General features: G+C 52.5%; 8 protein-coding genes across 8 annotated transcripts; 6 read left to right on the forward strand and 2 right to left on the reverse strand.

Annotated features, from left to right (window-relative positions):
• Positions 1–2,480: 2,480 nt before the first annotated feature.
• On the forward strand, positions 2,481–5,629 carry J4E93_001226 (uncharacterized protein; the record flags this gene model as incomplete). The annotated part of the gene is made up of 4 exons (XM_049339178.1): positions 2,481–2,504; positions 2,558–3,716; positions 3,788–5,409; positions 5,459–5,629. 4 exons carry the CDS (start codon positions 2,481–2,483, stop codon positions 5,627–5,629), a joined length of 2,976 nt encoding a protein of 991 aa, XP_049203135.1.
• A 1,637-nt stretch (positions 5,630–7,266) lies between these two features.
• Positions 7,267–9,729, reverse strand: J4E93_001227 (uncharacterized protein; the record flags this gene model as incomplete). Its single annotated transcript, XM_049339179.1, has 1 exon — positions 7,267–9,729. One exon carries the CDS (start codon positions 9,727–9,729, stop codon positions 7,267–7,269), a length of 2,463 nt encoding a protein of 820 aa, XP_049203136.1.
• Positions 9,730–10,394: 665 nt separating this feature from the next.
• Positions 10,395–12,078, forward strand: J4E93_001228 (uncharacterized protein; the record flags this gene model as incomplete). Its single annotated transcript, XM_049339180.1, has 3 exons — positions 10,395–10,505; positions 10,677–10,991; positions 11,044–12,078. The coding sequence occupies 3 exons, from the start codon at positions 10,395–10,397 to the stop codon at positions 12,076–12,078; spliced, it is 1,461 nt and encodes a 486-aa protein (XP_049203137.1).
• Positions 12,079–12,714: 636 nt separating this feature from the next.
• Positions 12,715–14,061, forward strand: J4E93_001229 (uncharacterized protein; the record flags this gene model as incomplete). The annotated part of the gene is made up of 4 exons (XM_049339181.1): positions 12,715–12,741; positions 12,797–13,611; positions 13,681–13,855; positions 13,909–14,061. The coding sequence occupies 4 exons, from the start codon at positions 12,715–12,717 to the stop codon at positions 14,059–14,061; spliced, it is 1,170 nt and encodes a 389-aa protein (XP_049203138.1).
• Positions 14,062–16,298: 2,237 nt separating this feature from the next.
• Positions 16,299–17,513, forward strand: J4E93_001230 (uncharacterized protein; the record flags this gene model as incomplete). Its single annotated transcript, XM_049339182.1, has 5 exons — positions 16,299–16,331; positions 16,387–16,731; positions 16,801–16,903; positions 16,960–17,115; positions 17,167–17,513. 5 exons carry the CDS (start codon positions 16,299–16,301, stop codon positions 17,511–17,513), a joined length of 984 nt encoding a protein of 327 aa, XP_049203139.1.
• Positions 17,514–18,816: 1,303 nt separating this feature from the next.
• J4E93_001231 (uncharacterized protein) lies at positions 18,817–19,521 on the forward strand (the record flags this gene model as incomplete). The annotated part of the gene is made up of 3 exons (XM_049339183.1): positions 18,817–18,861; positions 18,915–19,365; positions 19,433–19,521. 3 exons carry the CDS (start codon positions 18,817–18,819, stop codon positions 19,519–19,521), a joined length of 585 nt encoding a protein of 194 aa, XP_049203140.1.
• Positions 19,522–22,225: 2,704 nt separating this feature from the next.
• On the forward strand, positions 22,226–22,894 carry J4E93_001232 (uncharacterized protein; the record flags this gene model as incomplete). Its single annotated transcript, XM_049339184.1, has 1 exon — positions 22,226–22,894. One exon carries the CDS (start codon positions 22,226–22,228, stop codon positions 22,892–22,894), a length of 669 nt encoding a protein of 222 aa, XP_049203141.1.
• Positions 22,895–23,090: 196 nt separating this feature from the next.
• Positions 23,091–26,602, reverse strand: J4E93_001233 (uncharacterized protein; the record flags this gene model as incomplete). The annotated part of the gene is made up of 4 exons (XM_049339185.1): positions 23,091–24,321; positions 24,769–25,035; positions 25,084–25,872; positions 25,920–26,602. The coding sequence occupies 4 exons, from the start codon at positions 26,600–26,602 to the stop codon at positions 23,091–23,093; spliced, it is 2,970 nt and encodes a 989-aa protein (XP_049203142.1).
• Positions 26,603–27,020: the final 418 nt, after the last annotated feature.

Consider the following 27,020-nt stretch of genomic DNA (forward strand, 5'->3'; position numbering starts at 1 on the left):
GCAGTCCATGGGAGAAGAGTGATACACGATCCAATGGAAGGGGCTCCATTTCAGTGGTTCTTCGTGTCGGGCATGAGAAATGGACTCGACGAGCTCCAAAGTATAGTGGCCTCTGTGACAACTCTTCTTCTTGTAGCGTCCAAGCGCGGAGGGACCATGCGCCACAGTTCAGGTCTTTGTCACGCTGGGTGATGGCAACGTCTCCTCCCGGTCCCCGACGCGTATGGCGTTCAGGGCGCAGGTTGAGAAGACCATTCACACCGGGCTGTAAGGAAGACTGGAAGGCAACGCTGACTGGTGCGGCAGGTCGTTCAAGGAAGCTATCCAGACAAGAGGAGGTTGATATAGCGCAGATGGTGACATAAGCATTCGCATAAACGGACCCCATGCGCTCAGCCTCATGTGTCCAGTCTTCCATGTCATCTTGGATAATGCAAAGTGCATCGATCCAGATATACCTAATCGACAAGGCTCTTGCTGTCTTGACCATGTCTTGCATGACGGGGGTCATCTCATCGAAGAGAATACCGTTAAGATGCTGCGACAAGACCGCAGTTGTAGTAGTAAGCTGTCGAGCAGCTTGTTCTTCTGTACCCCAGCAATAGCTAAGCGCGGCGTAACGGCTTGATGGCTTTAATTGCGTATCCGAGGTAGCTATCAAGCATATGTTTCCTCCTTGTCGTTTTGGAAACAGCTTCAAATGCTCAAGTCCTTGGACGTTTGTCGCCGTTCCTCCACGGTTGTAGCCCCCTCTACCTCCTGCTTCTACATAGGGCTTCTGGGGAGCAATGAGATGCATTTGCGACTCCTAAATGTCCTCCTAGGGACATACAGAACGCGTAGATACTCTATTGCACCCCTTTCTCTGTAGTTCCTAGGTCAAATCCTGGCTCTTTGCCTTTATGCTTTTGCATAAGGTTTAAGAGCGTCGAACTTTATAGCTTAGTTTTAATTCCTAGAACCTTTAAAAGAATATATACACTGCTGCCTACTGTAAAATAAGGTGTTTAGGAAATACACCTGCATTGCGATTATATACTGTGTTACTTAACCGCGTTGTGCCCGCATTTCTGCACCAGCACACTCAACAAAGCAATGTTTCCTCCTTGGTCGTTGTTCCCAAGATCGATGAGACGTGTTGGCAGGAAAATCGATGCCGGTGCTGAACCACATTCAGCGTCGCATTGGTTCAGAAGTCCTCTCATCCAAGCGACATTTCCCTCGCACAGCGTTTGTGCCCATGGAGCGATCTCTGTTCTGAGCTATCTCTGGCAATCACCTGGTACAATCAGAGAGAACGTCCAGTGGATCGGGTCAAATATTACCTTCTTTGCAGTCGACATCAAAATCACCTACCGTATAGACCAAACAGCTTCGAGGCTCATAATTGAGAACAACTTCCATACTCGCCCGAAGTAGGCAAACCCAGTACCGAGTAATTTCTTTGAAATCCCAGTAATAGTTTAGTTGGAATGTGACTTGATCAAGTTCGGCGATGTTATTTTCAAGCGCGGCACTGCGTAGCATGGCGCAGAACGCACATCCTGCTTCAGCCGAAGCTCTCATGTAAGGCAAGTCTGGTAAAAGGTCGGGGTATGTGTAATCCAATGACAGCATCCGGAAGGGTTCGGCGTCACCACGGAAATCCAACACCTCTTCTCCATTGTCGTCTAGAGTCCTGTGGCCAGCTAGTTCTCTGTCGTTGATGCGCAAGACGGAACATTTGTCGCAAAGCGTCGACTCCTCGGCGTTGAATATATGCTCCGTGGCGGCCATTGGGATGACGTCAGTACAAACAACTCAAACAGAACGTGAAGGAGATATGTTCAGGGCATCTTTTGAGATGTAACGAGATAGGGAGGGGCTTGAAGAGGCGAGACATTCTGGTCCCCAGGTTGACGATAAGCAGAGGATAAGAAGAGAAGCCTGACTTTGAAGCGCGGGGTTGCAAGCCATCACATGCGCAGCCACAGCCGAACAGCTCCATTAGCAAGTCACAACGTAATTCTGTGTTGTTCTCCACGCGTCGCTCTCGGATGAAGAAGGATGCAGCCATTGCTCGACGCGGAGTCGAACTGAACCTTTACCCTGACGTCTGCTTGCCAAAATCTGTCTGTTGATATCGTGCCGTATTCGGCTAATCTGGATCGAGTCGATTTTGGGAAGGCCACATTCGACCGTAATTCGCACTCCAAGGCTGGCGTAATTGACGCTGGTAATGACCTAATGCAGGACGCTCAAGTTGTCGAGATGCAGGTGGGCGTTGCTCTCGGTGTGTCGGCTAACCGAAACTAGCATGCGATGACAGGGATCGCGCCTTCCTCTGTTTACCGTCCGAGCGCAGGCCCAAACAATCGATATCCGACATCCGCAACACCAACGTCAACGACAACGACGACGCGCTTGTGCTTTTGGCCGCGCCGGGGTATGCTTTACTGTTATCTTTCCCTTCGCTAGACGTAGGTACATACGATTTAATGATGGAGACTGCCAACGAGAATACGGTACGTATCCCCATCCCTTGCCCGGCTCGAGTCTAATCTCACGACCATTGTAGGGTATCGCGAAGCGCTCGGGCATCAAACCGCCGTCTACCTTCTCCCACATCACGTCGCCGCCTCCTAAAGCCCTAGGCGAATTGCACGAAGCCGGCGCGAACGCACGCAGTGGAATGCCGATACCCACGGCGAAACACAAGCCCTCCGGCTGTAAACTGCCCCTCTCCATACCAGTCGCACCGGACAGGTCGCTGACTCTCCCAGTACCCGAGCCTGCGTTCAAGCAACGGAAGACGCTCGCAGAGCAAGCGGGCGAGCCCATTTCTCGAAGAATACCCCCGCCGCCCAAGACGTCGAATGGCATCAAAGGTACCCTCGCACGTGGACTCGCAGCGTCCACGTCGCGCGCTACTTCGAAACCGACAGCGAGACATCCTGCCGCCTCCACGCTCAGTGGCAGTGTTGGTGGGGCTCCTAAGACTACCGGGGCAGCGAGGCCAAAATCAGCCTACGGTCACGGAAGCCATGTTAGGAGCAAGTCCTACCAGCAAGGGCCGCGTCCGGCGACAGCAATGCTGAGCAGAGATGACGATGACGACAGCGAGCAAGCAGAGCGCAAAGGTGTGCAACCATTTCTTATGTCTACGAACCCCTACCCCAGTGCAAGAGTGCCTGGTGGCATGCTTCCTCAATTGAAGAAGCGCACAACCTCCCTCAGTGTATCCAAACAGAGAATCGCTCGTGTGTCAGGTCCGCGAGCAGTCTCATCTCCTTCCCACTTCCGCCCCGTCACTCCGGTCATCGAAGAACCCGCCGACACCGACTGCGACGACATCTGCACCGCGGTTGGCGCGCTCACATTGGGCGTGGCCAAGGCAGACGTGCGTGGCAGTCAGGTCGGATGTGGTATGACTTCTGACAACGGGACGAATCCTTTCCTCAAGCCAAAGAAACCCCAGTCCCATCTTCCCCAGCCCACACCTACGCCTGTTCGGCAGCAGCAGGTAGACCCGTCACCGTATCGGCCTCCATCTACGCCGCGCAGATCAGCACAAGCACCTTTTCTGAATCGCTTCACTAACGATCGCTGTCCAGACTTTTATAACGACCGCATGGAGGCTATGGAGCGCGATTTCCGCATGTTCAAGGAGAAGATGGAGACAGACGTGCGACAGGCTACTGACTACAAGGAATCAATCCAACAACTTCAAAGTCGCGGTATGTTACGAATTCTGTCTTTCAGTCTCGCCTCTATTCAAAGGCCAACATGCTAACGCCGTTTCCAACAGTCACGGAACTCGAGGCCATCCGCGCGCGCCTAGAAATAGTCAACAAAGGCTTAGAGTCCGAGCTCGACGATACGCGAAGCTGCTTCAAGTCAGTCAAGATGGAACTTGAGATGATGCAACAAAAACACACATACGAAGTCGACGATGTACGGCGAAAACTACGCAACGAAGTCGAAGATTTGGAATCGCAGCACCGGAAGGACACCGACCGAATGCAGAGGGAACGAGACGAGGCAGAAAGGAAGATGCGCAACGAATTTGATGAACGAATCGATAAGCTGCTGAAAGAACACAATGAGGAACTAACTGGCTTACGGAAGAAGCTGGACGCCGACACCGAGTCGGAGCGAAGCAGGCGCGCACAAGAAGCACAAAAGATCGAGGAGGAGTACGGTTCAAAACTCCGAGCGGCTGCTATGGAAGCAGACACGAGACAACGCGAAGCCCAACTTGTCCAGGGCGAGCTCACCAACGTCAAATCCGAACTCGATCGTGAGAGGATGCTCAAGAATGGCCTCCAAGCACAACTTACAGAATCAACTACTAACAACCTCACATTGGATGCGGCAAACAAGGCAATGATGGAGAAGATTAAATTCCTTGAGTCAGACAGCCAGCAGCAAGCAAACTCCTTCAACGAACTTCACAAGCGAATGGACGATGCCATCAAGGCTGCGGCAAGAGCGGAGGACAAACTTCGTCAAGAGGAAACGCTACGACGGAAGCTTTTCAACCAGGTGCAGGAACTTAAGGGCAACATCAGAGTCATGTGTCGCGTGCGGCCAACCCATGACACAGAAAGCAACCCAGCGCAAATCTCGTTCCCTGACACGGATACCGACAGCAAAGAAGTGGCAGTCCTCGGTCCAAGCAAGCAAAGTGCGACCGGCAAGGACATCACCTCCGCCTATGCCTACTCTTTCGATCGTGTGTTTGGTCCAACCTCGCAGAACAGCGAAGTTTTCGAGGAGATCAGTCAGCTCGTGCAGAGCGCTCTCGATGGCTATAACGTCTGCATTTTCTGCTACGGTCAAACAGGAGCCGGAAAGACGTTCACCATGTCCTCGGCTGACGGCATGATCCCTCGTGCAACAGCCCAGATCTGGAACGAAGCGCAGCGATTGCAAGAGAAGGGTTGGACATACAACATGGAAGGCTCTTTTCTCGAAGTCTACAACGAGACATACAACGACTTGCTCGGCCGCTCAGAGGATCTGGATAAGAAGAAGGTCGAGGTGCGACATGATGCGGCGAAGAAGCAGACGATCCTCGAGAACGCAGTCAGTGTCAAGCTTGACGGGCCGAAACGTGTTGAGGAGATTTTGCAGACTGCCGACAAGAACAGGACAGTAGCTGCTACCAAGGCCAACATGCGGTCTAGTCGAAGCCACTCAGTTTTCATTCTAAAGCTCGTCGGAACGAACGAGATCACCGGTGAGAGGAGCGAAGGCACACTCAACTTAGTCGATCTTGCCGGATCTGAGCGACTCGAGCACTCCAAGGCTGAAGGTGCGCGTCTCAAGGAGACGCAAAACATCAACAAGAGTTTGAGCTGTTTGGGCGACGTTATCAACGCTCTTGGGTCAAAGGAGGGTACACACGTACCATACAGGAACTCCAAGGTATGTTACACGGTGACGTTGGACGACTTACATACTAACATTCACATAGCTCACATACCTCCTCCAATACTCGCTCGGCGGCAACTCGAAAACCCTCATGTTCGTCATGGTCAGCCCGCTACAAGCACATCTCCAAGAGACAATTACCAGTCTCAAATTCGCAACAAAGGTACACAACACGCACATTGGAACAGCAAAGAAGCAAACCAAGACATCGTAGACATGGTGGTCAAGATGTGGATTGGCTATGGATCTCGTCGCTCATGTGTGCGTGTCGCAGAGTCGGGCGTTTTGGTGCTTTTGGCTAGGAAACGAGGTGTTTGCGTATATATCCTCTTTTGTGTGTTCCCAAGCAACGGGCCTTTGAAGTGTTCGAGGTCAGTATTGCTTTTGCGTGGTTTATATATCGCCATGGGTGTTTGTGGAGTCCAGGTAATGTCTGGATGGGGCGCAAAGTCGTGCGGGCGTGAAGCTAGCATGCTGGCGTTTTGGGGTATCTTTTGGTAGTTATGTGGGGAATGATGAGCCATGCTTTTTTCAGATTCAGGCTTTTGGTCAGTGGGTTGTGTTTGTGAGCAGTACATAAACGCCATTCGCGGTTGCCATTTTCTTCTTCCTATCCACCACTCCATCTTTGCGATTTATCAAAATCTCGAAAGGCTTGACATATGTGTTTGGACAGCTTCAGTCAAAAAATGATTTATCCATCGCATAACGACAGCCCACTGCTCTCAGTCAACCGAAAAGAGTTACAGTCACACGCATGTCGTTCTCCCCCCTCCTAAGTTCTCGAAAGACGATTGGATGTGGCGTCCGGTGCGAGCTACGAAAGCGCGTCACTCAGACCAATACTTTTCTAAATACATCGATACCATACATACCGAATTCGAGTTCACCAAAAACGCACTCAACGCACTCAACGCACGCAATGCGTTGCCGGAGCGAGGGGCTTATATATCTTTTCCATGATATATCCAAGATTGAAAACGAACAAACGAAGTGGACATGTTCGTCTTTGCTCGACTGTGCGTACGAAGGGCCGTGTTACCGTGCCGACATCGCTTTTACCTTTCCGGTCAGTCGACGTATAAAAGCGACCCCCCTACGACTCTGTCTTTCTTCCTCCAGGCTCGTTTTTCCAGGGCGGTGTTTTCAAAATACAATGACGAGATCCTAATGTGCGTTGTCCAGACCTTCGTCTCTTACCAGAAAAATTGAACGCGCCAAAGTCATGTGCGCTTTCTCGTGCTCCGATAAAAGAAGTCTAAGATCGATTCTGGTCCCGGCATGTTGTATTCTGTCTGTCTCATCGCCATCTGCGATACCGAGAGGGAAAACAAAAAAGGACATCAGGGATTACATGGTTGTTCCGCGTCTCTCGCCTTCCTTCAAAATGTAGAGGAATCGAACTTATGTTCTGGCGACCAGAACGATAAGCTCCTCAATCCCATGAGAGACTGTGGATCAAAACGAACAGGATGATAGCGCATGTGTGAAGCCGGGCTGGATATGCCATGCCATGAGAGACATGATTTTCCCGGAGGCTACTTCGTCACTGTTTCCCAGCGTCTTGGTGGCTTTACAAACATTTACATGTCGGGGATTCCCTCCGAGTTCCGTCCGAGTGTTCCAAAAACGAGAATGAGCTATTCCATGGAGACGAAGAAGATCGGGGAAGACACTCGAATGCAGCTGACGATATTGTTGCGATGATGACCACCATCACCGGGAAGGGGAAGAACAGGTGCGATTACTATTGCGACGCCACAGGGTATCAATATCATGGTATCATCGCTACATACTCTCACATAACACATCTACCCGCCTCTACCAACAACCTAACTCCCCCTCACAACCCTACTCCCTCCCAGGCGGTCTCCAATCAAAAAGATCCCCCGCCTCCGTACTCCACGGCCCAACATCCCTATCCACAACCGGACTCGGCAACTCCACCTCTCCCATCGCAGCAGCAGCAGGCAGCACATTAGTCTCCACCTGCAAACTCTGCGTCCTCTTGAACTTCCTCCTGGGGTCAGTCCGTTTGATAAGCGCATCCAATCCACTGCTTTTCTTCTTCTTCGGTTCCTCAGCAGTCACGACGGGGGTAATGAGTAGTGGATCGTCTACGGTATCGTTATCTGCCATGTTGCTGGATGTCTTGGGCAGATTGCGCTTCTCCCAGTCATCTGCTGTGCTGGGTATGGGTGCGTCGTTTTCACTTCTTACGCGTCTGAAGTTTCGGCTGGGTGATTTTCCTGCGCTGGGTATGTTTGAGATGTCTTCGATGGGGTCGGCGAGGGCTTTGGCTAGGTTGTGGGGCTTTTGGAGGAGGGAGGCTAGTTCGGTTGTGCTCATCATGGGGCCTTTTTTGTTTGCTCGGAGGGGATGTGGGGGGAGAGGTACGGATTCATTACGAGGAGCTGGAGGCGGTTCGTCTTGTGCTGAGGTTGTTGTCGCTGATTGCTTTTTGGATCGCTTCGGTGGCCGCTTAGGGAAGCCGCCGGTTGAGAGTGGAACTTTGCGAGGCGAAGTTGATGATATGCGTGATTGTGTTTCGGACACCTCAGTGTGCGCTGGCGAGACGTCTCGCGATGCTGGTGTCGGTGGATCAAGAACAGGTACAGGGGGCGATTGAGCTTTACGTATTGACGCAGACTTATCGACAACGTTGTTTCTTGGCTGTGCTTTTCGAACAGCCTTATTTGGTGGAGGAGATTTTGACTTCGTAGGTTGACGTCTAGGTGGCGGTTCAATTGGGGTCTTTTCCGTCAGTTCCTTGGTAGTGGTGGGCTTGGATTTGGCGAATGTCTCTGGCGGAGAGAATACGGACTCAGGCTGAGGTGGCGACGAGGGGATGATCAATTGCTGATCCATGAGACCATGTGTAACTTCTGGGTCTTCGAGAACACTCGGCGATGGTAATGGGGGAGATTTGGAGACTCTGGCTCTCTTTGGCGCGAGATCATCACCATCCTGTGCCTCTCTGTTTCTTCGCTTGGCTTTAGCCACCCGTTTCGACGCTGCAGAGGCGACCTCTTGTGGCGGGTTACTGTTCTGTGATATTGCAGGTGATGGCTCCTTGCTCGTGACGCGTGATACAGATCGAGCTCTGACATTGGAACTGGTCGCTCTGGCCTCACTAGCTGCCCTTATGGTCTTCTGAGGCAGCGATTGACACAGTAAAGTTCCGCGCTTTACACCCGCCGACAATCGAAGAGATTTCGCTTTGCGGGTAGGAGGAGGTGAAGGTGGTGGTGGCGGTGGCGGAGTGGGGTCTTTGGGTGGCTGCTTTGTTGGTTGTAACGCGAAGTCGACGTTCGTCAGGCGATTTGAGGCGCTCACTGGAGGTGAAGACGGTGGCGCTCGTTGCTTCGGAGTCTCCAACGCTCGTACACTGGGTACTGGCACCTTGCCTTTGGGTATCTTAGGGGTTTGTACGGGTGGTTGCGGAGGTACAGCGGGCTGTGGTGCTGGGGTATGAAGTGCACTAGATCGTGCTCTTGCTCTGGCAAGCTTTGGTGGTGTGCTCGGGAGGGTGACATCGGACAAATCCGCCGGGTGGGGATCGGACTCTGACTCTATCGTGATGACAGTCGCTGTCGGTGGTATGAACTTTGCAGGTTTCCGAGCATTCGATGCGCCTGACGGTTGTACCTGTATGGCCGAATCTCTCTTCGCTATCGGGCTGTCTTCTTGGATTGGGCTAGATGCTCTCCAGTTTGTGCGTGGCTGGCCAGTCTTTTGTCTTTTCGGAGTGGGTTCCTCAACCAGCTCATTTTCCTTTTCCTTGCGAGCCTCGTATGGAGATTTCATGGGCTGAGCCTTTCCAATTGGCCCTTTCGGTGTCCCAAGCAGTGTATTGAGCGATTTGTGACGTAGTTGCGATGCGCTTCGCTGGGCATTGGTCGGTGCCACTGACGATGGTCTCTGGAACGGTTTTGGCTGGGAAGGAGCAGTCGGGCGGGGTGGCTGTTCTTTCGTTTTCTTCTCAAGTAGTTGAGTCAGGTCGGTATGTGTGATGCCCATGGCCTCGGCGACCTCTACTAGAGCGCCATTGTTCAGACTTAATTCATCCCCCTCCTGCAGCTCGTTGCTGTCTTTGTGATAGGTATCTCCCAGAAAGTTCCTCGCCTGGTCGTACACCATGACGCGGCTGTTGAAGGTATGAAACTTCAGATAGCCATCCTGCCACCGCTTCTGCTTCCTCTTGACGTCTTGTGTGTAGAGGCAACGAAATTCTGCCACGGGCGCGCTGTTCTGGGATGCGGTGATGGCAGCTATGGCCGACGCATGCTGCGTGTTACGTAGAGGCGCCGTCATCGCGTGTGCATTCGGTCGAGACGCGTCGGGAGGGGCATGGGCGGCATAGGCGGGGTCGTCGTGAGGATGAAGGTCGAGAGGTGTGACGGTGACGCGCCTCGGCGGAACAAACCGCGCCTGCTGTTCCGCGCGCGAGCACGTGGTTTAGCGCCTGCAGACTACGGCAGCGGCTACCCAGCCCTAAGACCCTAATGCCTTGAGCTTTCGCCGGAAATACACCAGGGGTACGCGTTTCCCCAAGCTTTTCCACTTCAGTCATGACACGTCTTCGTACCCGGCGGCCCAACGCTGGGTGGCCTCGCACCATGATGCCGTCCGGCACACAGCTGACGGTACCAAACACGGGCAACAGGTGTAACCGCAATCTTGAATTCGCTTCCCGCGTCGAGGAGGGGACCTAGCAAATCACTCCTCCCCGCGAGGCTTTCACACTCCACTTTAGACAACTAATCGGTCCAAGCGGCCAGCGAATTGTCGCGACAACCTGGTGCGGGGCCCTTCGGTACCCCTGCTTACTCTCACCTCAATCAACACACAGCAGTGAGCACAGCCACCGCTAGTCGACGCGCAAGCATTACCTACTGCCCTCCGCCCATATCTCGTATTATTCTGTCCTTCTTACCTCAGGCCAGCGTCGCACACAGTAGCTGCCATCACATCGCAAGATGCAGCGCATGCAGAGGATTACCGGGCGTTTCCTCACGAGGACGCCCAACGAGGCCGATGTCGAGGCCATGCTGAAGGACTTCACCGACTCGCAGGTTATGTTGGAAAAGGTACGTTCGGTGTGGCTTAACATCTCACATTGCTCGGTCCTATGAACTAGTGGGGCCAGCCATCCAAAACCCATCACATCCAGTACCGACCACCCACGTCAATGGACTGCTATGCATGCTATGGTCGATTATACTCGCTGGCATTGAATCTCCAACTAACCCTCCTCTCAGCTCGAAGCGTCAGCGAAGCAATGGCGGGACGCGTGGACCAACATCCTCAACCACCAACTCACGTCGGTCGAGCTCATATACGCCATCTTCAAACCGCTCGGCGGCGAGGGCTCCAACACCACCCATGCACATGCCGAAACCCCACCCGCCGTCCTGGAGCGTGTCCATGGCCTACACGAGGCCTTTTCCGAACTCAAGACCGACATGATGGAGGAAGTCAAGGACATTGACAGGAAATTGGTCATCCCAGCGAAGCTGGCTCGTGATGCCTTGAAGCCCATGGAGAAGGCTATCAAGAAGCGAGAGGACGCAAAGGTCGGTCAGCCTACAGACCACCCTGTGAGCCATGCTGACAAAGCCATTGCAGGTCGACTACGAGCGCTACAAAAGCCGCTGCGAAACCCTTCAAGCCAAGAAGACGCGCTCGGAACGCGAGAACAGCGCTCTTGCCAAACACGAAATCGATCTCGAGCGCTCCACACACGCATACCAACTCGCCGACGAGAACCTCCGAGACCGCCTGCCACGCCTGAATGCTGCGACCTTCTCTATTCTACCCCACCTCCTAGCGAACCAGATCGTGCTACAAAATAACTTGATTGGGAACTTGTACACTGTACTACACCAGTATTCACATGAGCAAGGATACCCCGATCCACCACCAGAGCCAGAGGAAGTTATCCCACTATGGGACTCCAACTTTACACCACTGCGCCAGGAGATGGAGACTAGTTTGGGCTTACTGAAGACGGGCAAGGCGGTCCATCTGCCAATGAGACTACCAGACAAGGGCGAGACACTGACAGGCCTGGGCATTAGAAATAAGGTCATGCCCGGTCGGAGAGCCAGCAGCAACGACAGCGTGCCCACCATTACAGGCGGCGGAAGACCTCCACGACCATCGCAAACCTTGTCGTCGACCTCCGAGAATGGCCCACCCATAAGCCTCTCTAACAAGCCCTCATACAGCTCTCTCAGCGCCTCAAAGCCCAAGATCGGCGGTTCACCGCATCTGAGCGCTGGGCAGGGTATGTATGACCGCCGTCTCTCGTCGACATCTCAGGCTTCCTCGTACTCGAATGGAACCAACGGTGATTCTTACTTCAATAACAACAAGATATACTCTGCCTCGAACGGGTCAACTCCAACCGGCTATCCATCGTCACCTAACCCGGCCGCAGGGAAGAAGAAGCCGCCCCCACCGCCACCAAAGAAGATAGCATCTTTCCAGTACGAATACGTGACAGCCATGTACGATTTCGACAGTCTCACGGATGGCGATCTGCACTTCAAAGAAGGCGACCGAATTCGCGTCATTAAGAAGACGCAAAGCTCGCAGGACTGGTGGCAGGGCGAAGTCAATGGAAAGCAGGGCAGCTTTCCTGCAAACTACTGCAAATGATCTGGTCAATGCGATGAGATGAGAAGGCTGCAATGATATCCAAAACTGCATTAGAAGGTGGCGTTACGGTAATTTGGCACTCATGACGGCATCACAAGCAGAACGATTAGGAAGAAACTTGGGCAGTTCAAATTGAGTAGCTTTTGTGTTTCTATCCGACTGGTTTGCATTCGGACTCTAATGGCAGAATTATGACGATGTGTAATGCTCTTCATGCTATACTCTGATTCGCGACATGACGAGACACATTGAATTGAGTGAGGTTGATAACCAGACCGCGCCTTCTTTCATGGTGGTGGCTCGGTACCTGTTCGCTACTATTAATAGTGTTGACGAAGCCGCTCACCAATGGAACCCCCATGGCGCATCTGCGTCCGTGAGCCAAACTTCAGCTCGAGGCAGTCTAGCCCCGCCTTCAGCCCCCACCTTCCAGTCCGTAGCTCCCGCGCGCCGTCGAGAAGGCGCAGTTGATGCCTCCCTGCGTCATGAGGTGCCTGCCTGATGCGCGCAGGTGTGCCTGCGTCTGTGAGCCTCGTGCGACAGCCGCAGCAGGCTTGTCGGCGTCGAGCGTCATATAGAGCACCGCGCCGCACTCCACTCTTATCATAACCCACTATCCTATCGCTAATGGACAGTATGGCTGATAAGATCACGATACAGACGGTAGGTGGAGCCTGACAGCATTGGTATGCGCTGAACGAATGCTTACAGGTACTAGAGCACCGCTTTGACGCCGCCCTTCTCTCCCCGTCCCATCCCACCCCCAACGGCCACCGCTGCCACACTCAGTAACCCCACATCGCCATCCGACACCGCGCATCAGAATGGGCATATTACTACCAGCCTGGGTCGGACCACGACGGGCCCACAACCGCGTGAGCCCGTGCTCGACTCGGTCATAGCAATACCGCTCACGGCAGAAGAGTCCCTTCCCACAATAAGCGGCAAGAACAACGAAGCATACCTCGCCAACGACGACCCCCGTCAGTTCCTCTTATACGACCTCGATCTCTCTCGCTTGAACCGCATACATGGACACCTATGGATGGCAGGCCGGCCCATGCGCGCCAGGCCATTGCACAGATACACGATGTTAGGAATGGAAGTGCTAGGCACACAACAAATGGATTTGCATCTACTGAAGTACTCGACCAAGCTTATAGTCAAGCCGTTGCCGGAATGGATGCTCAGCTATGAGTTCTGGCAGGAGTATATTTGCAAGCCTGCGGATGCGGATCCCGATGGTGAGATATCACAAGGCTTGTGGGAGAGTGCGGCGGGGTTTCTGGTCAGCTATGTGTGGCTTATCACGACACCGCTGGATTTGAAGATCGCGCACGAGTACACGCTTCTGCCGAGCTTTGTCACCTGGCACTGGTGGAAAGCTTTCGTGAAAGATTTCATGGACCATGTGGATATCAACACGCTACAGCAAGTCAACAAACGCTACCAGTTCGGTGATCTCAGGCTGGGGAGAATCAACAGCATCTATCGGACACGATTTGCGCATACGCATTTCGTGAGAGGGTATCTGTGAGTCAATCTCCTGTCCATTGAAAGCAAACGGTTGGGTAGGTTCATCTGCTAACACACCTCTCACAGCTACGGATACAATCGCTACGTCATATTCTTCCAGCGAAACTTCTCCTGGATCCTCATCGTGTTCGTGTTCTTTAGTCTGGTTCTATCCGCCATGCAAGTTGGAGTGGGTCTGGACGAACTCAAAGAAAATCACCATTTCCTCAAAGCCACTTATTACTTTGTTGTTTTCAGCATGGTACGTACTCGCATCGCACGAGATGAAACGTTGTGGTAGCTGACTCTCTCCAGATATCCGTGGTCGTCGTACTGGCATTCGTTACAATCGTCTTCATCGGCATCTTTCTCTTCAACATGTACAAGGCTATCACGCATGCGGGGAGTACACAGAAGTGGAGACTTAAGATGTTTCGGAGGAAGCAGGAGGAGGGTAAGGATGCTTGATATGCGTCCGGGATGAGATTTCCATGATAGACGGCATTCTTTTTCTTGATACCCCAATACTTATTAAACCAGTTTTTCAATCCAATCCAATCCAACCATCCATACAAAACTTCCCCTTTCCTAGCTTTCCTAACTCTCCTCATCCCTCCCTTTCTCCTTCTCCAACCTCCCAACATCCACATCCTGCTTCCGCTTCGCAGCCCGAAACATACCACCATAATACCACAACGCCAACACCGCAGCCACCGCCGATAAAACCGACGGTACTACCATCGCCACTTTCAAAATCACACTATACTGCCCCTCAGCCGCGCCCACGGCTTTACTCCCCGCCATCCCCATACCCGCAAGACTATTCACGAACAAAGGAAAGAAAACCCAGTTTATACACCACTGAACATGTCTCTGGTATTTCTGCCATAAGTACAAGATGCCTAGGTGGCCGGTGCAGCAGGCTAGGGCGCAGACGTAGAATGAAGATGGGATCTGGATGGTTGTGGGTGGTAGGGACTCGTACATTTCAGGACAGTCCCAGTACTCTTCGTATTCTATGCATCCGGCGTATTCGTCGATGGTATCGAGTTGGAGTTGAAGTTGCGGGAAGTAGGATGGGAGGAGGATGTAGCCGAGGAGTGTGCTGTAGGAGAAGATCTGCGCGAGGAGTCTGTCCGTGTAAGAAACATTGTCGTTGTAAGAGGCGGGTTTCAGGAAGGATCGCAGGCAAAAGGGCATGGTGTTCCGAGTGTTGAGCTATCCGCTTTTGGGAGCTTGGTGCAGTTTGAGTACGAATGCGGACATGGTGTTGCGGCGTGGGTTTTGCTGGTGTGGATCTGCGCGTTGGTGTTTGAGGGTTTTGGGATGGTGAGGCTGGGTTGGTGATTACGTCATCGGTTTGGCGCGAGGCCAGGCGGCGCGAGCGCGTTGTATCTGTAGCTGCCCCCAACGATCTCTGTGCCTACTGTACAGCCAGCCTACGGCACGGTTCTTGGTGTTTGCATCGACCTTTCCCTCTCAATGGAAAAATCGCTTTTGGTACTGGTGAGGTTTGGTATGGGTACTACGTCAACGTTTTGGCGCACGACGAGGCGAGGCGGCGCTGGCGCGTTGTCCCCCGAGGTCTGCTCGACGATCTCTATGCCCACGGCACGGCTCCTAGAACCTGCATCAACCTTTCCTTCTCGATGGAAAAATCGCGTTTGTGCTGATGAGGTCTGGGATGGGTATTACGTCGTCGCTTTGGCGCACGACGACGAGGCGAGGCGGCGCTCGCCCGTTGTATCTGCCCCAACTGTAAGGCGATCCAAGCCATCACACCAACGATCTCTCTCCCTACGGCACGGTTTCCTGGTGCATCAATCACATCGACCTTTCCTTCGCGATGGAAGAATTACTTTTGAAACGATAGAGCATGAGAGTGTTGTTGGTGCCTGTTTCGAGTACCTGCAATGGAGGCGGCGCGTCAATGCCACGATGGCGGGACGTTTTCACAACTGATCACCATCACAAGTCTGATGGAAACTGAGCGGCAGCTGATGGGGTTGCTACGGAGTTTGTGCGATGTCAGAGGCATTCGAGAGGAAGAAGATGCACAAGAAGATCTTTACAGCACAACACGATTGCGACACCAGCCCGATTGTCACACCATCCGGCCGTCAGATTATAGGTTCGAAAAGGCGGTCTTATTAACGTTCCAGAAAAACGGAAAGACGTTGAGGTGAGCAGAACAGGAAAGATCTTCACAATCACGGTCAAATGTCTCGACATGACAGCCTTGCACTTGTGCCGAACCCTTTCCGGCGCGGAGCAACCGCATACTATCTCACACAAAATCCAGCCTCGCATAGTATCGGCAACACGCCATCGGGTTCGGCATCAATCCTTCGGTTTCGGCGCCATCCATTCACATCCCGCCCAACGAAAGATCCCTGTCTTGTCCTATATACCCATGTCGTTCCGTATGGCTTCTGTGACTGCAGGTCCCGCTATGCAGACATACTGATTATTTCCGTCTATATTGCCAGCCGAGCGGTCGGGTGTGCCTGTGTGCGTATGATTGCAGCAATCAGGTACCTTTGCCACATGGAGGGTTATCGGGTCCGTCGTACATGTTGGTAGGTGTATACCCAAGCGATGGTCGCGAATTTGAAATCGCGGAGTGATAGTTTTTATCTGATCACTTCCTCTCTGCGTGGACACCATCGGCTGGTTCATGGTGCTTTCGCTATTTCGACATCATCATGGCTAACGGCGTTGCTCCAGAGGCTGTAATTGTATGTTTCAAGTACTTCTTTTTGCTGTCATGACTCTGCTAACGTATCTGCAAAGCCCATCGAAGCTACTCTCATGGCCTTGGCCATATTCTTGGCTTCTGGTCGACTGGTTCCCCGCCTTTTACAACGACAGTATCCTACTGTTAGTGACAGTCTCTTGATAGCGTCTATCCTGGACGCTGTTGGCCTTTTCGTCACCGACTACCTGACGTACATATGGGGTGGCATGACGGATGATGCAGAGGCATCGACAGCTCGTGTGATCGCGCTCAAGAAGGTGCAATTCGCCGGCAATGCATTCTACGACACTGGCATCTACTGGCCAAAGTTGGCAATCCTCGCGCTATACTTTAGGCTCATCCCTCCGACGATGCCGTGGTTGCGAAAAGCACTTTACGCAGTGACCCTTTTCACTGCAAGTGCCATGGTATCGACATTCTTTCTTGATACTTTCTGGTGCGGGCGCCAGGTTTCTTCGAATTGGTCCCCTGATGAGGCAGCCTGTAATACCTTCAGCTCCAAGGAGGTTTTCAGGATCGACTGGAGCCTTAATGTCACCTCCGACGTGTTCAGTAGGCAATCCTGTATCATACAGAGGGCGAACAAGGCACTAACAATGGACCAACAGTCTTCGCGTTACCATTCCCCCTACTTCGTTCACTACAGCTCCGTCGTCGCCAGATCTGGGGTCTTGTAGCGACATTTTCACTTGGTATCGTCACGATAGCAATGAGTGTGCTTCGGTTCGCAACGATAGAGGTCATATATGCCTGGACCAACGTCTGTAAGTGCATGCAGTCAGACACAACTCGAACTGTCGCTAACACATGTATAGACGTCCTTTCCATGACCGAAATGGCTGTCGCCATCATGGTAGTCTCCCTACCGTCAATGAGATCCTTCCTACGACGCGGCAGCCTCTTCTCCTCGAACAAGAAATCGCACTCTTCTGGATCTCGTACATATGGACACCAAACACCAGCATCCGGGTCGCACAACTTTTTGCGTCCTTCCAGAAGAGGCAAGCACACCGCCCGCGTGCATACAGATGAAGACTCGGGCAGCGAAGTAGAGCTGAACACCATGTCAAGGAAAGATGTCATCTACGAGACGCGCCGCGTTAGCGTGCAGTTTTCAAAGTCGCCTGATGAGGAACACGAGATTCCTGCCAAGTACCCATGAGGGTGGTTCAGGAGTCCATTCTATTGAGATGTAGCTAGTCGCTGGTAGCAGCAAAAGCAAAAGTACTTCGAAGGATTGAACGAAATCTGTCTGTACGAGGTTTAGCAGCCGGGTCATCTCAACATCGTAGTGTTACTTAATATGTTACTTAATAGACCCTTGTCGTTGGGCTGACCACTCGCATCAACACGGAATGATTGCGCTACCATCCCGCCCACTGCGGTCCGCACACGCCACCAGAACGCCGCCGAGCGGTATATTCATCCAGCCGAGCCGCAATAGTCCATGGCTCCGTGTCTCTATAGGTTTCAGTCACCTTTGCAAATACTCTTGACCGTGCCGCATTGCTGCCGTCGAAGCTGTGGATCGGCATTGGCCGAGAGCTTCGCCTGCAGTGGGAGGCCTCGTTTGGCAAAATTCATCCACCGGTTCGCCTAACCGAACACCAAAGGAAGCTACGATGCTTGACCAAGCTTATCAGCAGCGAAGGGCCGAACAAAACATAACCACGAATTAGAGGTTACACAGCCTTGATGCTCAATCAGATATCCGTTGCACAACCCAGGAAATAAGACCTCACACGCTCGTCCCATGCGCCTGAAAAGCCCCTCCCACCGTGGACCGAACCCACCGACACGGTACAGCCGTGTGTAAAGCGCAAGGATCACAGTTGGAATCAGCCCATCTACCACGGCAGCCAGAACGCCTCTATTCCAGGCAAACTTCCGCGCGCCTGCATGCAGGGCTCACCCATTTGCCATGCGATTCTCCAATTCGAGGACAGAAGTCCGACCCCAGTTTCGCATGATAGGCGGTAGAATTCGTCGCCCAGACATACCCTCAGAAGCTATGGGCATGCCAGATGCGCGGCAGAATATAGTACCCTGCATGTTATGGGAATTGGCTCAATATACATATCTCCTTGCAGTACGCTGAGAAGCGAGTGCGGCGTAACAATTCATCCAACGGCCTTTTATCCTGACTGTTTCGTGACTGTTACTGTCACACCACAGCACAGGAGCAGCGAAAATGGCACACTACATTGATGGGAAAGACTGCATGGTAAGTTAGTTGGGTGATACCAACGAACTGATCTACGAGATGGAAACAGGGTGCTGACTTGTCACAATTGTGATAGATCTCAGAATGGATCCTCCTGATCTTCGCATACTGTTTCGTTGCGGCGCGCATGTACACGCGTCTGTTTCGTCTGCGGTCGAGGTTGGACGCGTCGGATTATCTGTTGTTGGCTTCGGCGCTGGTTGCGTTGGGGTTGATTGTTTGTGATACGCTCACGTATCAGATGGGTGTGTTGGATGAGTATGAGACGTCGGTGAAGTTGTCGAAGGTGAGTTGTCCTTCTGGTAGTCACACTGCGCGCACATCTAACTCGTTGCGCAGATCTCATTCGCTTCGAACTACTTCTACGATGTCGGCATGGGTTTCCCCAAACTCAGCATGTTGGCGTTCTACTGGGCGTTCTTCAACCTTGCTGGTCACCCGGGACTGCGCAAGATGCTCTTCGGTATCACGGCTTTTGTCGTCGCGAGCTACCTGACTATCCTCTTCGATGATACTTTCTTCTGCGGCACACCGGTGTCTGTGCAGTGGTCTCAGGAAGAGGGCGCTTGCTCCGTTTTCTACGCGCCAGAGCCGTTCATCTTGAACTTTACTCTCAACTTGGCTTGCTACCTCGCGGTCTACGCCGTTCCTGTTGTGCTCCTGATGAAGGGTGTGTTGAGGTCGTCGGCTGGTGTGGGTCTTACGTTCGCGCTCGGTGCGCTCACCATTGCGTCGAGCATTGTGCGCTTCGCCTGCCTCAAGATTGGAACAGGACAGGAAAACCTGGTTTGTAAGTTCGCCATTCTGTGTGCTACATGTTCTGTGCACGACAATCAGACTAACATTATCTCTTTCAGATCCTCTAAGTATGGTGGAGATGACTCTTTCGATCATTGTTGTTGCGCTGCCGGGACTCAAGCCACTCGCGAGAAACAATAAAGTCTAGATACATGCTAGACAGGGTGTTCAGTTTGGAGGAAGAGTATATGCGATTGCCAAACATAGATCTAGGCGGGAAAAGACTTCCCTTTGACCTAATGCTCGTAATAGATTTCTTGGGTGGCTATGTATTCATTCTACTCGTGACACACCGATGCGATGATTGGCGGCCTGAGTAAGGTTGCGAGACAAGCTTTTAGCGGGGTAGGATGTAAGTCATCATATGTGCCTCCTAGCGTAGTGCTGCCTTCCATCTCGTCGGACGAGAACCTCAGCCCCACTACCACCGCACTGCAGTCACTGGACTCTTACACATATTCCAAAGTCGCACCTACGGATACGCATACGGATGAGTTGTCGGCAACAGCGCCTTCCGACAAACGACATTATCGCGGCCTAGCTAGGCTCAGGCGTCTTATCTCCCAGGTGCCGTCCGCTCAGCCTTGTCAAGGCAACCACAACCTGCAATGGATGTTACGTACACCGAACCAACCTCGTCAATCTACGCTGAAAGACTACTCTCTGGAAACCAGATTCGTGTTCTTCATATCCAACCTTTCCCTGAAAGAGACCGACAACTGGAATGTACACTCAAGCTGGTCAACCTCGACGACGCACCTGTCTACGAAGCCCTGTCGTACGTTTGGGGGACTGATCCACCCAGCGTCTCGATCTTATGCAACGACCAACGTCTCAATATACGACCAGAACTCTCGTATGCTCTAGCAAGGCTGAGGCTTGAGCATACTACCCGAATTATCTGGGCCGACGCTCTTTGCATCAATCAGGACGACAATCAAGAAAAGAGCCACCAGGTTCCTCTGATGAGCAAGATATATTCGCAAGCAACGCAGGTTAACGTCTGGCTCGGTCACGGTAATGAGAGCGTCATCAGAGAAGTGTTTCGGTGCTGCAAATTTATTGCGGATGCATGCAAAGAGTTCAGCTTGAAAAATGATATGGACCTAGACGATGAGGAAGCACACAAAGCGGTTGAAATTCCAATGATCATCTTCACACCTATAGTACTTGAGGGTTTGCTAGACATGTTCACACGCCCATTATTCTCAAGAGTCTGGTGTGTACAGGAAATCAAGTTAGCACAAAATGCTCTTGTACTTTGGGGCGAGCAAAGTCTGCCCTGGGCCGAGGTCGGCCTAACAGCGTTATGCATGTTCGACAAGGGATTATACGGCATTGATGGCTCAAAAGATCTACTCACAAAGATCTTCGCGGGGTACGTGGACGTCATTTACGAGTTAAACCCTAGTAGTTGGTCACTCCTCGAAATATTATCGGATTTCCGCGGTTTCCAATCAACAGACCCACGGGACAAGGTGTATGGCCTGATCGGTCTTGTTGGATTTGGGGTAGACGGTGGTCCAATGGTGCCAGACTACGAGAAGAGTGCTGCACGTGTTTTTACCGATACGGCGTTACAAATGATCTCTAGTACTAGACACCTACAGGTCTTTGCGCACGTAGTACATCATCCAGATTACGACGGAGACGACGGATACCGGTCATGGGCACCACGCTGGGATCTTCCTGTTGTCGATGTTCATCATGTATGCAGCTCATCTATAGTTCCTGGATATGGCGCCTGTAGCGGACGTGAAGCCCAGATCGTCGATACAAAAGGTCCTGGGGACGAGCAATTATGTCTCACCGGTATCTTCCACGCCGAAGTGACGGCAGTGGATAGGACATTCCTCATATCTCTTGACTCCAAGTCTGGTGGGCTTCAAACGTATTACCAGGTCGTTGAGCTTTACGAGGGGATCGATTGGAATAACCCAATGGGCGACGTGACTTTGCCGGTGCTAGCTCGGACACTGACTCTTGGTATGAGCATGATGAATCGAGATCTCAACATGCTTGATGATAAGTCACGTTGCGCGCACTACGAAGCATTCAGACACTGCATCGAATGGTACCGTACACCAACCGCGGACTTTGACAATTTGCGTGACGACGCACGTCAATACCTTGAAGAGCTTGAACGTCGCACCTGGAAACGGCGTTTCTTTTGGACATCGAAAAAAGACTACGGGGTTGGTCCAAAATGTATGCGCAAGGGTGACATCGTCGTGGTGCTCTATGGGGGTAACGTGCCATACGTGTTGCGACCAAAAGGCGACAAATTTCTCATGCTAGGCGAAGCCTATGTCGACAGTATCATGAACGGCCAGCTCGTAAGGGAAGTCGGAGAAGGGAAACGAAAAGAGCAAGAATTCTGTCTCATCTAGACAAGCGGCGTTACTCAGCCCTTCCGCACGTGCAGGCGCTTGATCTTCGGCGACAATCGTCACCCCACGTTCCCCCACATTCCAACCTCCGCCATCCTGAGGCACAAGCATCAAGCCACGAAAAGAATTGCACTGGGCGCTTTCTCGGCGAGCTGTATGCCGATCAGCATCACAGCGTGCCTCCACCGTGTTCTTTTAATCTATCGCGTTCCTGTCGCGTCGCTAACAACCCTGGCCTTTAATATGGAAAGCGGAACATGAACGCGGAGACGTCATGGGACCTCGCGCGAAGTGAAAAGGACAGAACGCAAGAAATTTGGGTGATGGAATATATAGCCGGGATTGGACTGCAATACGTTTTGGGTTCTACAGGCAATCAGCACGCCATAACCTTCGCGACTGCATCTTCAGACCGTCTGGCATCACTCCACTTCCTCGTACACGTATTCGAGCGAATTCAACATGCGATTCTTCTCTCTCCTCCCACCCGCGCTCCTCGCAGCAACCACCTACGCCAACTCAGACGCCCCATCTCCATCCTCCACCCCCGCCGCCGACGAACCCACCCCCGCCGCCGACGAACCCACCCCCGTAGGCGCCCTCTGGACCGCCCAATGGGACACCACAACCCTAAAGCCCTACACCCAACACTGCCACTCCAAGTCCACCTACAACGCCAAAATCTACAAACTCAACGAACTCTACCCCGACCTCAAAGACGCAGCCCCCCAACTAAAAGTCTTCTACAACAAGCAACTCTACGCAGGGTCCTGGGGCGGCATCGACGTCCACGGCACCGGCCGGGAACTCATACAGATGAACATGGCAGACGTGCCTTATAAAGTGCGGGAGTGGCTGAAGACCGAGATGTTGCAGAGGCATTATAGTGTGCAGGATGATATGGTGTTCTTTGCGCCGGGCGCGATTTATCCGATTCTGCCGCTGTGGGTTGATGATGCGGAGGAGAGCGAGTGTGAGGGCGTGTTTGATGGGTTGGAGAGTTACTCGAATGAGCCGAGGGATGGGGCGGTGATTGGCAAGGTTGGGCATACGATGACCGGGGAGAAGGAGGTTAGGTTTACGGTTGAAGCGCTGAAGGTTAGGGCGAAGGGGGAGAGGAATGAGTTGTGAGAAGTGAGATGGTGGTGGTACTTCTCTTTTATATTGTTTTGGGGTCTGGGTCTAAGAGGCTGTTCATGTTACCGTGCTAGCCAAGGTGTTCGTTCATGTTTACCAATAAATCGCTGTGGGGTATCATCACATCAATTCCATAGATTCAACGCCGTGCAAAGCACTTTATATCCCGTGTGGTGACGAGGCGATGCCTCTACCAGTAATTGACGACATTGAACATGTGTCCTTCACTCTTCGCAGGACAGTCCTTCGCCTTGTGTCCTACCTCTTTGCACACATAGCAAGCCAATGGGCCTTTCACCTTCGGCTTCTTGGCTGGCTGGCCTGCTTGCCCCGAAAAAGACACGTTTGCGGTACCGTTGGTTGGAGGCAGAATGCTGGGTTGATCAATCAAAATAGGGACGCCATTAACGCCTTGGCCCTCCGGAGGTGCTGGTCGTAAAGCTTTCTTCTTTGGCGCTCTGATTGGTTTAGCAGGCTTTTGAGGCGCCGCGGCGTCCATGGAAGGTGGATTGGCCTCCGGAGGTACAGCAGTGGTGTCGTTCGCGACCTCTTTTGCTTTAGCTTTACGAGAGGCTGGAAGCTTAACCACAAGCTTTGCGGGTGCAGGCGTTGGTGGCGGCGGCTTACTCGTTACTTCGATCTTCGGCGTAGCATCTGTACCAGTATGAAGTAGAGGTGGATTATCGTCGGTGGCGTTGGCATGCTTCATAGGACAATCGCGGGCGAAATGGCCTTCCTCGTTGCAGGTGTAGCAAGTGGCTGGTGGGCGAGTCGCCTTCTTCTTGGCCTCCTTGGGAATTGCTGAGCTGTCGGTGATCGAGGGCTCGACGGGCGACGTGTTCGTTGACGAAGGCTCCAACAGCTCATTCTCGTTCTTGTACCCGTTCATCTTATCTGCTTCTGTGGAGGCTTGCGTTTGTTGCTCCGTAGCCGCTTTTGCGTCACGCTCTGCCATTTCCCTTTTGAGACGCTCGACGGTCTCCTTGGTGACACGTTCTTCAGTCTCTCTAGTGACCCGCTCTACGGTCTCTTTGGTGACACGTTCTACGGTTTCTTTAGTGACACGCTCGATCGTCTCCTTGATCACGCGCTCCATTGTCTCTTTGGCCACACGCTCAATCATCTCTCTGACTTCGCGCTCTGCTTTCTCTTTTGCTTCCAATACAGCGCCTAGTGTGTCGTGTTGTGCTGCGCGCATTGCGGCATCGCGTTCGCTGAGTTCGCGTTCTGCAAACTCCTGAGCTTCTCGTACCGCCCGGTCGTGGGTTTCCTGTGCGGCATGTTCTTCTGCTTCTTGCGCTGCACGCGCTGCAGCAGCCTGTGCTTTGAGTTCACGCTCTGCTTGTTCTTGAGCTTCTTGGGCTGCCTTCTCTTCTGCTTCTCGCGCCGCAAACTCCTTTGCTTCAAGCTCAGCACGCTCTCTTGCTTCCCGGTCCATCGATTGCCACTTACCTCGACGATGAAGAGCGGGAAATCACGGAGCGCTTGCATGCGAGCTATGCTCTGCCTTTCTGTGAAAACAGGCCGGACAACGACCCTGTTAGAACTCCGTGTGGGCATGTCTTTGGAAGGCAGTGTCTCATCGATAGCTTGGAGACGAACATGATCTGTCCCATGTGCAGATGTCGGGTTGGTGGGAACGAGAGCGTGACCCGCCCCTTCCATTCCAGCGTCGGCAACATATTTTCGTTTTCGTGGAATACATTATTGTAGTACACAAATGTGGGAAATTTTGTTTCCCAGTAAATTTATATATACGCTTAAGATAGGTGATGCCATCTTTCTAATGCGGCCGGCGCAGTGGATGTGCTTCAGTGTTGCTACAGAATCGTTAGCGTCATCTTCAACCTCACAAAGGCTATACTCACAATACATATTCGTCCAAGCTGACAAGGCTTGGCTCGCTAAAGATCAAATAGAAATACTTTAGAGTTTCCGCCATCCAAAAGCTTTCACATTCATCCAACTTGAGTGTCTCTTGCCCTTGTGGTATCGTGACGTCGGCGATGGCAGAATGGGCGAATTCTGCATGAGTGGCGTTGTTGATGGACTCGAACATGCGCCAGGCAGTGTCTTGGAGGGTGGTGTCGCCGGTGATACGATAGAGTATGAAGACTGACTCGATGGCTTCCGGGCTGTGACTGATGTTAGCTATGCATGTTGGAAGTGATGCGCATACTTACCGTAACAAGAATCGCGGGTCCCCAATCTTAGAGAAACCAGGCTGCAGTCCCACCTCCTTGATGACATCTTGAACGTCGTAATGCTCGGCGTGGATGTTGTTGGAGTAGGAGTACCTGACAGAGGCATGCCATTTCTCCACATCCCACGCGCAATCTTCCTCTCCAAAGCAAGGCATCATCCGGAAGGTTTCTGGCATGATACCCGTGGGCATCGTGTCGTAAGCCCAGGTGCATCCGTCCACTAGCTTGCGAGCGACGTCTAGCTCATCCGTCCGATTGAAGATCTTGGCACCCAAAGCAACCATGCCACCCGTAAAGCAAGCGAGGTGCTGGCCGTTGGGTTCGAGCTTGACAGAGCCTGAGGTGCTAATTCGCGCATCGCCAGAGACGAGAATGTTCTCACCCTGGGGTATCCTAGGCCGGAAGAACAAGTGTTCTTTCGCTGGCTCGATGGCGCGCTCGTATAGCTTGCGGTATTGGTCTGTCAGACCTCCGAGAAGCAAGTGCTGCTTCGGCAAGTATTCGTACAGCGAATCAGTCATGCCACCCATTGTGAACGATCCGTCGACGTTGTATTCCTCCCGACCTGGACTGACCAGTATTGGGAATAGGCCAGGTATCTTCGTCCGGTTCTGGTGCTTTTCGAGCACGTCGGTGATCCTCGCTATCGCGTCGTAGTACTTCGCATCGCCGGTAAGCTGCGACAGGCGGGTGAACTCGAGGGATAGCGATCCTATCTCGGCGCTGAGCGCTTGCGTGTCGGCCTCTTGGTGGCCGTTTAGAGCAGCACTGGTTTCTGTTAGTCTGTGTGGGTCGGTGGCATGGCAAAATCATACTTCTCCCAGTCCCATCGGGTGATGGGCATCCTGTTCGGCGTGTCAAAGGCAGCGTAGAGCATATCTCCCAGCTCGGTCGCCTTGTGTAGTAATGCATGGTGCTTCGCCTTGCTCAGATCGTATGCGCTTAGAAGACCCCCCAGGTAGCGGATCGTAGTCTCGAAGACGTTCAGACGCGCGACACCTGCAGTGGTGAAGTCAATCTTCTTGATGGCATGTACGGCCTCCTCAAATTCCTCTTCTAACCCTAGGATGATCAAGGTATCCAGGGTGTCGACCAGAGTTGCTCCTCGCTGTCCAAAGCCGTTCTTGAAGCCTCCTGTTACCGGAGTGACTTCATCCTGCAGCCACGCGTGGGTCTTGTATCCTCCCCAACTGTGTAAAAATGCCTTCTTTACAGCAGCTTGTCTATGCAGTCTCTCCGCCTTGGTGTGTTCCGTCTCAATTCCAAACTCATGTTGAATTCTCGGGATGGTGACAGGGGCGCCAGTGGGGAGAGGAGCGAGCGATGATACCGGGTTTCGCACCGGTATGCTCTTCCATTGTACGGCGTGATCGATTCGGGTCGACGAGGTGAAGTTTGGCAGAGGGAGTCCGTTTCGGGCGCTGAGTTGGCGAAAGGCAAGGATGACAAAGGTAGTGAATACAAATAGCACAGCAATGCGTCGGATAATGGGGCTCATAATGTCTATTGAGGGTATCTCAAACTAAAATGGAAGAAACGCGACTGCTGCGCCGCGGAACACAGAGCCAGCATCCGAGGTTGCAAAGGAGCAATTGAATAGGACAAGAATGTATCGAGAATACAGGAAACAAAAAAGACAGACGATATGCAATAGACACAGCGGAATGCGACCAGGTGGGATGAAAGGAGGAGCCCCGTGGTGATGCACATGCTAAAGATAGGCTGAAGTGCCGATCCTCCGACCCTGAGCTAGCGGCTCCGCGCGCGTCGTCATCGTCAACTCAACACCACCACCACACCAACCAGGTAAAAAACTGAACAGGCCTGCATCCTACATGAACTTAAAACCCAACAAGATAGGTAACTTGGCATTGATGTAGGCTCTAGACCTTTTTAGTTTTTTTCTTGTATGAGGT

Source organism: Alternaria ventricosa, assembly GCF_023758065.1.
Source record: "Alternaria ventricosa strain BMP 2768 chromosome Unknown scaffold_2, whole genome shotgun sequence".
Taxonomy (NCBI): domain Eukaryota; kingdom Fungi; phylum Ascomycota; class Dothideomycetes; order Pleosporales; family Pleosporaceae; genus Alternaria; species Alternaria ventricosa.